This window comes from Galleria mellonella, unplaced genomic scaffold, assembly GCF_026898425.1.
Source record: "Galleria mellonella isolate WM207_F2 unplaced genomic scaffold, CSIRO_AGI_GalMel_v1 utg38, whole genome shotgun sequence".
NCBI lineage: Eukaryota > Metazoa > Arthropoda > Insecta > Lepidoptera > Pyralidae > Galleria > Galleria mellonella.
This window is the reverse complement of record NW_026442090.1, coordinates 10266204-10279947: the sequence shown is the minus strand read 5'-3', so window position 1 is coordinate 10279947 and position 13744 is coordinate 10266204. Positions and strand designations below refer to the sequence as shown.

At 30.5% G+C, this 13744-nt stretch overlaps 3 protein-coding genes across 6 annotated transcripts; 1 reads left to right on the top strand and 2 right to left on the bottom strand.

Annotated features, from left to right (window-relative positions):
* The first annotated feature begins 1665 nt into the window (after nucleotides 1-1665).
* Nucleotides 1666-9838, top strand: LOC113522522 (uncharacterized). 3 transcript variants are annotated; one of them, XM_026908227.3, is made up of 8 exons: nucleotides 1666-1782; nucleotides 1952-2081; nucleotides 2840-3015; nucleotides 3677-3793; nucleotides 5739-6133; nucleotides 6649-6783; nucleotides 7391-7645; nucleotides 8633-9838. In XM_026908227.3, exons 2-8 carry the CDS (start codon nucleotides 2061-2063, stop codon nucleotides 8776-8778), a joined length of 1245 nt encoding a protein of 414 aa, XP_026764028.2. In that variant the 5' UTR covers nucleotides 1666-1782; nucleotides 1952-2060; the 3' UTR covers nucleotides 8779-9838. The 3 variants fall into 3 exon arrangements, with proteins under 3 accessions (XP_026764028.2, XP_026764027.2, XP_052753744.1); XM_026908226.3 differs by having other exon boundaries at nucleotides 5691-6133; XM_052897784.1 differs by lacking the exon at nucleotides 1666-1782 and having other exon boundaries at nucleotides 1806-2081; nucleotides 5691-6133.
* On the bottom strand, nucleotides 9829-11579 carry LOC113522750 (anaphase-promoting complex subunit 15B-like). Of its 2 annotated transcripts, none has more exons than XM_026908556.3 (3): nucleotides 11014-11579; nucleotides 10474-10570; nucleotides 9829-10169 (listed from the first exon to the last, which is right to left on the bottom strand). In XM_026908556.3, the coding sequence occupies exons 1-3, from the start codon at nucleotides 11131-11133 to the stop codon at nucleotides 10000-10002; spliced, it is 387 nt and encodes a 128-aa protein (XP_026764357.1). In that variant the 5' UTR covers nucleotides 11134-11579; the 3' UTR covers nucleotides 9829-9999. The 2 variants fall into 2 exon arrangements, with proteins under 2 accessions (XP_026764357.1, XP_026764358.1); XM_026908557.3 differs by having other exon boundaries at nucleotides 10474-10549.
* Nucleotides 11580-12494: 915 nt separating this feature from the next.
* Nucleotides 12495-13227, bottom strand: LOC128201272 (uncharacterized protein K02A2.6-like). The gene has a single exon (XM_052897741.1). It carries the CDS (start codon nucleotides 13131-13133, stop codon nucleotides 12495-12497), a length of 639 nt encoding a protein of 212 aa, XP_052753701.1. The 5' UTR covers nucleotides 13134-13227.
* Between the last annotated feature and the right edge of the window lie 517 nt (nucleotides 13228-13744).

Here is a 13744-nt window from a genome sequence, read left to right as displayed (position 1 = left end):
CTTAACTTGACCAGCCATTTCTTGAAAAATTGTGTGTTCTAGAACACCATGGATTAACTCTCATTAAAATAAATTATCTTTTTTTATAGAATTAGCAGTATCCCGCAGCGTCGTCCGTGGTTGAATACTAATGTTCAATAGCTTAATAATTTCCTCAAGAAATGATCTATGAAATGCGAAAATAATTTTTCAAATCTAACTGATATTTCCAGAAATGTAACATGTTCAAACAAATTAACGAACACTTCCACTTTATTATATTAATTCGTTTCTTTATTTCCTTTAAATATTCATTTGAAATAAATAATACTGTATTTTTAATTTTAGAGTTTTAAAACCAACGTTTATAAAAATTTATAAAATTATTTTTTTCTTGAGGATGGAACCGGAATTTCCGTACACGTCCCTGATACGTCATTGAACTATTTTCTCCTAATAACGTAATAAACAGACAGACAAAAAGAATTTGACAAAATTTTGATTTATGTTATATCGCATATTTCTTAGAATCTCCAGTTAATTTCCGTAACTAACGACTTTTCAACCTTTACTATTTTATATATAAGATAGTCGTATATATATCTATATATATAGATATTGCTTCCTAAGTCGCCGCCGATACAGAATCTATGCCCACAGGATTTTCGGAATTAATTTATTGTGCTCATTGGTGCGCATAGCTCATACTTACTGTAAATCTACCCTAAGAATCTTTAATCAATATGTCACCACTCCGTTTCGTGTTCTCGATAATCATAAGAGACTACCGTGACCGGGACCAAGTCCGCATGACCAGGATATTTTCACTGACTGAGATAAAAAGTAACTTATATCTAAGCTTATATCTTTCTCCATCATATATATGTATATATCAAATTTCATAGTGACTGTAATGGAGCTGGTAAATCCCCATTGTTAAGAATTCTATTCCTCTCCATAGTGACTGGTTAATTGCTATAAGGTAACAAACAAACTCGCTTTCACGTTTATAATATTAGCAAGGAATATTGGCAGGTAATCAATAAGTATATAGTTATTTTTTTCCTATTTACCGTTTAAGTCAAGCCCCTATAGCATGGCGGTTTATTTCAACCGACTTATAAAAAGAACTCCGTCAGTTATAAATCGATTTTAAATAATTTTTTTTCATCTGAAAAGACATACTTAAACATTGTTCTCACAGAATTTTTATCTAAATCGGTTCAGAGGTTAATTTTTAAATTAAAATAATTGGTTTTGTCACAATTGAAGACGGCTTTTTTTATGAAACACAACATTAACTTTTTTTACAGCACGAAAGTGACAAAAATCTTATAACCTATGTGATAGTAAACGGTTACTATACTGCATTAATGAAATAATAATGAAATGGTAACACTGTCTACGGTATCGGTGTATGCCCGAGACCACCAATGCGGGACAATAAGTGAGATGAAAAGCCAGAATAATTAGCCCATTTTGATGAATTCACCTGAAATTTAGTACCCAGGTTCTGTACTTCCTGCTAGATCGCGTAGAGGTCGATTTAATAGGGTATATGCCCATTACAAAATTGTCTGATGCCGCTGTAGGCAGGATGCGAACTAATTAGTAGTTCGCATCCTACCTGCAACGGGCACCATTAATTTCCCTTAAAAAATATCTTTAGTCTATATAGAGTTTTCTAACTAATCTGTGGTAGATATACCTATCTTGCACGTCTTCTGTAATTGTCAGATGTCATTATTAGGAATATTTTATGTTTTTATTTTCACATTGTTTTGCGATATCATTGTTTTCTAGGTACTGTTTCATGAAACTTAGAGAATAAAAAAATATATATAATCGTTATTCTATTAAGTTTACCTACAAAATTCAGTGATACCTTAAATAGTTACACTTATATAGATGTTTTATCACCAAAAGTGAAGCTTAATCTGTCAAAAATAATGAGAAAGATTTTTTTTTTTAGGTGACCGCCGAATAAAAGTTGTAGATTGGATTAATAAGTATATAATTAAGTTGGTCTGAGATAATAATTGTAGTAAACTCAGAGTGGATTTTAATAGTCTAAACATCTAATGATTGATGAGTACGATGGAGTGAGTTTTATGACTTTTTGTTTTTACAAACCACTACATTATTCAGAGGTTTAATATTAAAAAAATAATCCTTATAAACATTATGTAAAACAATCTAGTTTACTTTGATTTTATCTATCCTATGCCTCCTTTCTTGATGTTTTTAATGATATAAACATAGAATGGTAACTTCGCCTGCATTATCGGTATACACTGGCAAGACAATAGTTGTGGATGAAAGCATTTCAATTAGCTCTTCGTGTCGAATTCTTTATCAATTAACCATGAAGCATTCCAGGAGGCACTGCATGAAAGTCAACCTAATAGGATATATTACTATAAGACTGCAATAAGACTTTTAGACTTATTACTAAAAATTCCCTTCCTCTCTTTCTTGACATTAATAAACATTCCAGTTAATAAAAAGAGCTGAACAAAAATTATTACAATTAATTATTGCTTAGAAGAAAAAGAAATCATCTATCGACCCACTCTTGTTTATGCTGTTAAGCCATTTTGCATGTGTAGCTATGCCTCAGTTCCAAGAATAGGAAATGTCAGTGAAATTACTGGGAACAAATGCTTAATATCTTAATCCTTAGAAATGATACCACATAAGGGATAATATGGATGTCACAGTATGTTTGTGTTGTCAATGGTCTTGTTCATCTCTATAGGTAATTGTTACCACTGTTTATTAGGCACACCATCCATATATCCAATCAGTAGATACCCTTACATATCTTTACACAATTTTTCATTATTTTTTGTTGTTTTAGACTGGGGGGGTTTCTATAATACCATCAGCAAGGAAGAGTATTCATAATCACGCAAATTGCCCATTTTTACATAGCAATAATATGGGTAGATATGGTTTGAATAAGACTCATAAAGGAGATACACATGCAACTGCACAAAATACTCAAGGATTTGATGTGGTCGACAATGTTATGAGGTACTGAATTTTTTATTTTCTATTTTAACATATTATTAAATAGCACATAGATCTGTATTGATAATGTCCTTTTATAAATTAAATGAATTATGAACAAGGAAGTTCATACAAAAATAATATAGCTTTTTTTACCAAGTACACATTTTTGTCTAGAAAACTTGCAATCATATTCTGTTTATTCAGGAAGCTAATATATATATATATATATATATATATATATATATATATATATATATATATATATATATATATATATATATATATATATATATATATATTGTACTTGTTGATAACATAACTTTCTATTGTAATCAGTTATTTTATGTGATTTTTTAGATTGATATAACTTTATTTATAAACTTAATGAAATAAAACAAACACTAAATGTTAAATAGAGCCAACAGCAATGCATTAGTGAAAACTGCATTTAAATCGTTTAAGCCATTTCTGAGATTGGCTTAGAGATAAATTGTATAAATCATTGTTTTGGGTTCTGTTAATCTAATAGTTTTTTTTTTTTTTTTTTATATATCTTCCATGTACACCCAGTGACCAGTTATGATTTTTATATATAAAATCATCAAGCAAGGGTTGAATACTAAATCATTATAATATAATTTTCTTATTCTAAAAAAATAAACCTTGAAAATGTCTATTGCAGCAAACCAGTTAAGACATCAAGTCCTTTACAAACTCATGTCAATCATAAAAATGCATACAGAAGACAATCCTTAGGCACTCCAAACAGTGACGACTCAGATGATAACTCTGATGCAGAGTAAGTATCTTTATATATTCATAAAATTTGTTATCATTGTAACTTGAAAATTGCAATAATTAACTTACCATTGTTAGTTATGATTGCTCTTATAGAGGACTGTTGTCTGCAGCTTTGCATGTATCATATATTATTTATTCTTTAAGTATTTAAAAACTAGATGCTTGTGTTATAATCTTCAGCTTTCTAGACTTAGCTGTGTGTTGACAAACAATTTTATAAGTATAGACTGCTTATACAGCCCCCTTATTCATAAAAATCTGACCTATTTTAGCTATTGTTTTACCGTTTTTTGTGCCAAATTATTAATTTTAAAGAAAGTGACTAAACACTACAGATTTGTAGTAAGTTTTAATTTTTTTGATTAAATCATATGTATTAAACCACTTATTTACATATTCTCTTCTGATTTTTTTTTGGTTGTTAAATAAACTGGAAAGGAACTGCTTTTGCTTTACCTTGTCTTTAATTCATAACTACTGTTACATAAAGCTATATAGATATAAATAAACTATAGCATCCATATATTTATTTATATTCTGATCAGTGTTTATTAGTGCAAATAGAGAAAAGGGAAATTGTTAATAATAGGGGCAGTTTCCTTTCACTAAGTAATAATATACCCTGTCAGTTTGACCTCAGCACAGACCCTCCTGATTGTCGTTATTAATTCTTACTGAATTAACCATGATGGTCAATGATCAAGGAGGTCGACCTCTACATGGTCCCCCCTGGAAATCATCGTGCTAAATTCCAGATGTATACATTATGATAGACTTACTGACCTGCCTTTTCATTCTAACGTTAGTGCTGGTGAGGTTACCATTCTATTATCATCCATTAAAAAAAATATTATCCATTAATCTATCTGGCAGGGGAAGGGATTGTAAGTAAACTACCAGTCCCATTGCTAGTAATATACCCTATCAAATCGACCTTGGTCCGAGGTCCGCCTTGGAAACCATCATGTCGAATTCCAGATGTTTTCATCTCAATGGGCTAACTGACCTGCCTTTTCATCCTCACCTGTCCTGTCATGTACACCGTTAGTGTATACCATTGGCGCAGGCGGGGTTAGTATTCCTTAAAATTTATAATTCATTAAAAAAACTGATCTGTCTTCAATCTCATCGTTTTATTCTCCTCTAGAGCCCCACAATTGTATTTGTCAGCATAGGTGGGTGCAATATTCCATCTTCATCCTCTAAAAAAAGACGCAAATAAATATTGAAGCATACAAAAAAAATAGGCTTTTACGCCAAAATTTTACGCTGACGGGGTGCCAGAGGGATGACAGGTGAAGATATAAAGCTCATGTCAGTTAGCCCATCGTAACGAATACCATATACTAGAAATTAATCACGATGTACACAACGAGTAGCAATGGTGTTGCTAGTCCCCATTATTAACAATCCCTTCTCCCCCATTACTTAAGTACTCGTACGTTATACTAATTATGATCTTACTGTACTGGCTTCTTATATTTCTTTAATATTACCATTGCATACCGAGGGGGGAAGGGGTAGTTAATGATGGAGATGTTAGACTATTGCTAGCGATATAGTCTCCCCGCGGCCCTTCCTGGTAACCGTCATGGTTAAATTCTAATGAATTCACTCTGATAGCCCAATTGACCTGAATTCATCGTCATTGCATTCTTCATCGGCACCTCTCTATTGTATACTATTAGCATATCTACGCAGATGCATCATTCCATCTTCACCTATTAAAAAAAAAACAGTACATTACCATCCACTAAAACCATTAAACATTGCTATTATACTTTTATTTTTATAAAAGTTATAAAGTTATATAACCTACTATTTTCATTAATATCATTCACTCATTTTACTAGTTCTTGATAAATTATGGGCTGGTAATGACTGTTTCGTTACAGTGATACACTTGCTAAGTCTGTACCGGCAATTCTTCCGTCATATTGCAGAGGTGATTTTAATTATTCAGCGCATAGTGATCGGGTGAACCAAACATCACATGTTTCGTCGTCAAAACAAAATAGACAGAAGTCATATAGTTTTGAAAGAGAAAGATCAATCTACCATGATCGAAGTTTTGACTCGCAAAGTAATCAGAAATCAAACAACTTTCAAGACAAATCTAAAAGCCAAGAAGCCACTCAAAAAGTTTCCATATTCTTACTGCCCTTAGTAGGATTTTTGATATATACAGTGTTAGCATATTGTAAAGAAGCAAATATGCTCAATATATTTCAAGGAGGAAGCAGTATTGTTTATGATGAATTAAAATTCCATACTGATATAAATAATCTAAGAAGAAAATACAAAGTGACTGATGATACCATTTTACAATTACAAACAGGTAATAAAAACAGTTTTCAAACTATCTTATATAATTTTTTTTATCCATATTTAATTAAAAGTTCTGTCTTAATTTGGAACTTCGACACTAAAGGATACCTATTTAACAAAAAAATAATAAAGTACATTAATATTTAAATGCCATAAATTTTTCGATTCCTAACAATAAGTAGATACGTTTATATTTAAATTATATGCCTAATATGTGTTCGTAACTGAAAATTTAGAAGAGATATCTAGTCAGTGATCGTAAACGTAAATTATTCGCCGAACACATTTTCATCCAGAGATACAGAGTGAGCCTTCTCATGACTTTCATCTCTAATATCAATTTTATTTGTTAATGGTGCACCTATTACTGCTATCAGAGATATACTTGACAAATTTTATCGACAAGTTTCTTAACGTCAAGAAATCTCATGTAAATTGAGATACAAAATTATTGACCATAGTGTTTTTATTAATGCTGTCCATTAGTATAAGAGTTGCCTATTAAAAATTTATTATGGTTTTCAGGTATTTCAACAATATATAGACGGCAAGATACAGGATCCTTCATATTTATTTATAACAGTAATTCAAAAAACTTTGATCCAGCCGAATTAAACAGGTTTATGCACGATGTTTCGACAACTTCTGCACATTATTTAAGTGAGACATTTGTTTTTATTGCTAGAAAATTAAATAAGTATTTAACAAAATGTTAAAATGAACAAGGTATCTGTCTAATTAAACATCTAGTGTACCCAACTCCAGATGAGTTGGGTACGCTACATGGTTAGTTACTTGCTAAATTGAACAAAATTAATTGTATTAAATAACTAATAATTCTTAGAAATATTCAACCTACGTTACATATTCGTTATTTAGTTGTAGATTCTATTCTAGTCGTAAAACAGTTTAAAATAAAACAATGAGCCGTCAATAACCATTTTGACGAATCTAAATATACTATAATTCCAAAATATATAAACGTGCATTCTGTTATTATTAAAGATGAAACTTTAATAACGAATGTATTCCGTGAACAATGGGGCTACCATGAAATACTTTCTGAAATTTTGGGACCAAACGAAACACGAATTTTTATATTAAAATTACATACTGTTTAAAAATATTAAAATATCTTTCCTTTGGACTTAAACTCCATTTACTGGGGTGATTTCAGTATGAACATAAGTACGAAATTAAGTTCGAAAATTCGGAATTTAAATTCATTATAGATCCCCTGGTCTTAACATTTTTTTTTTTTTTTCAGGAAATGACTCTACCTCAGTTCAACACATTACAGTACAGGGTACAAATCTTAACATGAATACTCACAATGAACTAATAAAGAAATATAGAGATGATGTAGACAAATCTGGAGTAATGCTTATTACAGAAATCGATAAAGTCCCTTCTAGTCTTGCTATGGCTTTTCATTATTACTGTGATGAATATAATCCTTTAGTGAAAAAGAGCGCCATATTCTTTACATTGAATTTAGCGCAATGTTCTGATATACCATCAGGTATGTACCATTGCTGTTTAACCTATGTTGTCTTGTGTAAAATACCTAATTCGTTGTATGTTTTATCTTTTATTTTCGAATGAGATCAGCTAAGCACATCGACCCATTGGTATCTTTTGTGCTACCCCTGCCCTTATACTATCATTATTTATTTATTTAAGGACAACCAACAAAGCATACATTTATATCTACTTAAAAAATTCATTATACATATAATTATATAATATATATAAATTCTATGTGTTATCCTTTGCGATATCCTGTGTCTATGCTATATCTACAATTTCATGTGAAATTAATGTGGCCAATGGTGATTACTTACTATCAGAATAATAGTAAACTTTAACTTAAGCTTTGCTACTTGAGATATTGCATATACATAACTCAGAAACTTTTTGTAAGGCAATAGCTTTACAAGCTTAAAAAAATATTTTGAGTATAAAAAATATATTTATATATTTCCTTATTTTCGTATGATCTTGGGCTCGATCCCTGTTTCTTTTATGTATATACATACAATATACATAGGTATTTACTAAAAATTCTACATCTTCTCACTATCCACCCATACTGCAAGCTCTGCTTTGTACTAATACTGGATGGTATTGTATGATATAACCAGTATTATCCAGTATATTTGTGTTAATTAGGACATTTTAAGAAAAAAACATATTAGAATACTTATATATATATAGTATATATTTATATTTAGAATATTTGTTTGTTCCACAAAATATCTATTTTAATAAATTAATAGCTGTTGTTTAAATGCTATTGTAAAAATAATGTGTATTAATAATTCTAAAACTCGAATTTGATTGTATTTAACTGTGAATATATGTAACTAGCTACTGTCATTCTGATGCTCATGAGTGATAACAATAAATTTGTTTGCCCATTGTCTAAAAGGAGCTGATGGCAAGCTTAAACTGTTTCATAAATATGTTTTATTTGATTCATAGTCTCAATAATTTAAATCCTTTCCAGATCAGACCTCTATACATGCTCTTATAGAAAAGTGCTTGGAAAATAAATGGTACAGTGGCGTCCCAAAGGTTAATATGGCACCCCTACTTACAAGAGTTGTAAATATTGTAATTGACGTCACCAGTATTGAACCCAGGGAAACTTAATATTGTTGATAACAATTCTATTTATTATTGTAAAGTATAATTATTAATATCCAAGAGGTTTAACTTGTACTAAAAAGTCCATAGTATTTTTTGTTTTTTTTTTTTTTTTTTATTAATGTATTTGCATGCTAATTAAATAAAAAAAAACTTGTAAAGTTTGTAATAAGTACTTTCATAGTGCAAAAATTAAAAAACAAGGCTCTTTTTCCATGTCAGTTATGCCAAAGGGGCTAATTCCCAGTCTTCTAAGTTATTTTGTATTACAATAGATGTTAAGTCATAATAAAAAAGTTTTGATAAATAAAATGGGTAGAAACCAACCACTTTGGGTTACAATGTAAAAAATGAATGAATACATATTGTGATACTTCATAATAATAAAGTTAATTAATGGTGTAATATTTAATAATTAAATTAATATTATATAAATTATTTTTATATGATTAAATATTTATTTGTTAAAAAGTGGCTAATAAAATGGCCTGTTGTCTTTAATGTGTATTGTTTTGTTCTGTAGTTGTGATTAACATTAATTCAATAACAACATTGCCAATCCATGTATTGGCACAAACATATACAATATTTTTATTTGATAATATATAATAAAATTATTTTAACACTTGCATTAAATATACATGATGAGAAAATATCAGAAAAATCAGTGAAATTTATGTAATATTTAGAACTGATTTTATTTAAGCCTAATAAAAAGAATTATGTGAAACTTAAAATGCATGTAACAATTACTTCCTCAGCAGCATCCTAGGGTATTAGATTAAGGATATTGTTAATGTCTATAAAACTTGTCTAAGCACAAAAATAACATACTATAAATGCAAGTCCTCATATCTTCAATTAAATATTAATAATATTAACATGGAGAGGTGATCTGTTCTCATCAATAGACAATTAATAGTTGTTAAGGAAGGAATATTAACATATTGTATTTAGATAATCATAGACTGATACAATGAAAATAAAATTGAATATATTGTTTTCAATTAAGCTTTTATATCCAATACAGTTAAGTGTTATAAATAAAAGTATAAATAACATACAATATATTTTTTTATTAATTTAATCAAAAACTGGTCATTTCAATAGAGTGACATCATTAATCTATTCTCTATTTTTCAGGAAATTCAGTGTTCATTTATCACAGTGAACAATGCACTGCTTTGTCAATTAATTTACTTAATCAATTGCTGTATCAATATATGTTCAATACATAGCACTTTGGTCAGAAGTGTTCAATTCTGAAGCATCATTCAAGTCATCCAAGCTATCAGGCTCCAGTTCATTGTTATTCCTAGCTGGAGAATATGATGTTCGTAACTCTTCTTCCTCATCTTCATCATGTGACTCTTCTGATTCATCTGATTCATCATTACCTAATGAAAAAAATCATTAGAATTTTAAGCAATAATTTAATAAAAACTAATATGTAAAGATAATCAATTATTTGAAATTCTTTCAATTTATTATTTTCTTAAATTATTATTGCTAGAAGAGTATTCAATTATTACTAATAATAGTCTTTTATAATCCCTCACAAATATGTCTTTTATAGATTAATTGCAAAAGAAGTATAGTAATAATATATCTTTACAATATTGTAAATATTGCGACAATTTAAGTTTTTAAAGAATTTTACTATAATTACTATGCCAAGTACACAAAACAAGTTCTACAAACCTTCTTCCTCATCAGTATCAGCCTCTTCTTCCATTGGCTCAGGATCAGTCTTGCCAAGAGGAGCCCGTTTCATATACTGCAGCCCAATAGAACTCAACTAAAATAAAACAATATCTATTCGATGTAATTTTATTAAATACTTTATTTTTCAATTAGGTATTAGTTTTCATGAACATAAAACTACGATTTTCATCCCAAATACTGTTTAATGAAAATTGGTTAAACAGTTATGGTATTTAAAACTAACAAACACACTTTCTCATAATATTGGTAAAGACTAATCAAATAATACTACATTGATACTGCTGTAAATGCATTAACAAACTGTTTTCATTTTATCAACCGCTGAATGAACTGAATTCTATTACGGACGGTAAAACAATGTTCTTTGAGATTTAATTTGACGGAGGATCACTTGCAGTCCGGGGCTCCGAGTCATCATTACTTTTTACATGTTATACATAATGGTGATAAATAGTTTATATTAATAAATATTAACCAAGCATTAAAACATTTAAATAAATAATAATTATCACTTACCCACTGCTGATTTGCTTGTTCTAATGCAGTAAGTTCTGCCTCCTCATCACAAGGGCTATCAGCGTTGAACCATTTCGAATCTACTAAACGTGGAGTTAAAACAGGAAAGGGTATATTCATTTCTTCCTTTGATTTTCTCTAATTTTAATAAAACATATACCGATCAAAATGCTGACTTGTCACATTAAGATAAGAATAATAGTTTTAACAATTCACAACACAGATTACAGAGACTATACCAAAGTTTTTTTTTTTTCATTTATTGTGACTTTGGCGAAAGCCATCAGCCAAAAAGAAACAATTACAAGGTAACAGAATACCAAAGTTTTCTTGTTCTTAAGACTTTTTTTTTTGATAGGTGAAAATGGAATGGCAACCCGCCTGCGCTAACGGGATACGCTGGCGGAGCACCAGTGAAAGGTGATTGATGAGAATGAAAACAGGCCAGTTAGCCCATCATGATAAATTCATCAGGAATTAACCATGATAGTTTCCAGGGGGAACCACGAGGAGGCCGAGCTGGTTGGGTATATTGTTAGCAATGGGATTCTTAGTCTTCATTACTAACAATCCCTTTACCCCCTTGTTCTTAAGACTATATCACTATACCTCTATGAACAAGGAATTACATAGAAGGAATGATTAAATAAAAACTATAAATCATGTGGTTGCTCCTTTCTTCTTATGCAAATGTAATTAGTAAAAAGAGGACGAAAGATACACCCTCAGTTGCTATTTTTCTCAATTTATAGCAAGCTAGTGTTTAGAAAATGTTTGATATGTCAAATATTTGACAATAACAAATTTCACATTACTACATTATATATTGGACACAGTTTATGTTGAAAGTATACAAGCAGGTTATATCTGAATTTGTTAAACTTGTACGGCCGTTACCATTTTCTATACACTAGCCTGCTATAATTTGATAATTTTATCACTCCTTCTATGTAATTCCTTGTTTTTAAATTCATACCAAGGTAGTGTATAGAAAATGTTTGATATATTCATTATTTATCAATAACAAATTTTACATTACTAGGTGTTACAACCTCATCGTATACTCTTTTTAAAAAACATATTAACCTCTGACATTTTTTACTGTCTTAGATTTAAATATATACTCTGTCATGTGAAATTGCATTTTATTAAATTGGCGACGAGGATTTTAAAATGAATCCGGAATTAATGGAAGAATTCCTTAAGGTACAACAAAACCAACAAACACAAATAACTAAAATACTGGAATTACTTACACAAACAGTAATACAAGTAAGTGGAACGTCACAGACCCCTACTACGAGTAACAGACTCGAGCATATTGACAACATCGTCAAACACAGTCTTAAAAAATTTTAAATGCGATCAATTCAATCCCGCAACAACGGATATACATAATTTCATAGACTACTTTGAAGTCAAATGTAACATATGGGGTGGAGACACTGACAATGTGAAGAGACAATTACTTTTCACATGCCTTAGCCCTGAAATATTCCATCCAGTTTAGCACATAGTTTTACTGTAGTAGTTTTAGTCATTGGTCGTACTTCAATCCATTTTGATAAAGCATCAACAACTACTACCCAATACTTTCCTTCGAAAGGACCTGCGAAATCAATATGAATTCTTTCCCAATTTTTTTCTGGGATAGACCAAGAGTAAATAGGGAGTTCTGGATCATTCGGCCTGTTTTCTTGACATTTATGGCAAAGTTTAATATATCTATCTATATCTTCGTCTATGGAGGGCCACCAGACATAAAATCTAGCCAGAGCTCGCATAGCAGATGTGCCTGGATGGCCGCGGTGGAGGTAGTGTAATACAGCTTTTTGTATCCCTTGTGGAATTACAATTCTTCCGCCCCACATTATAATTTTATTCTCGATGGCAAGTTCTTCACGTTTTCGATAGTAAGGTTTTAGGTGACTATTACATTGATTCTTCCAGCCAAGTTTAATATGATTGGATACTTCCCTTAGGACGGGATCTTTTCCTGTTTCTTCTTTAATCAGTTTCTCTGAAAGTGTTAAATCAATCATTTTTATCGCTTGCAATCGCGTGCCTATTTTATGTACAGTCAGTTCACCTTCAGACGGTATTTGGTCAGGGTTTGGCATTCTTGACAAAAAGTCTGCAAGAATATTGTGTTCTCCCTTTCGATACTCAATGTGATAATTATAACACCCAATTGCTAACGCCCATCTCACCAATCTGTTATTAACAAGTATAGGCAGATTTCTTTGTGGGCCTAAAAGGTAGATTAAAGGTTTGTGATCAGTAATTAATGTAAAACGGACTCCTCTTAAGAACTGATCAAATTTTTTGATACCAAAGTAGATAGCTAATGCTTCTCGGTCTATTACAGAGTATTTACTTTCTGCAGGTTTTAATTTCCTAGAAGCATATGCGACCGGTTGTTCAATATTGTGTTCTTTGTGGAAAAGAACAGCCCCAAGTCCTTTTTCGGAAGCATCACATCCTAGATAAAGCATTCGTTTATCATCATAAGCTATCAGAGGTCTTGTTTTTGTTATGCAGGTTTTTACCTTTTCAAATGCGGTTTGTAATTCTTTCGTCCATTTCCATTTTTTTCGTGAAGATGTTAAGTCGTGCAAGTCTGAACAAAGTGTATGTAAGTGCGGAATGAATCGCTCGTAAAAGTTGACCATTCCTAAAAAAGATCGTAGTTCTTTAGTATTGTTTGGCGCTGGAGCTTTAGCGATTGCAT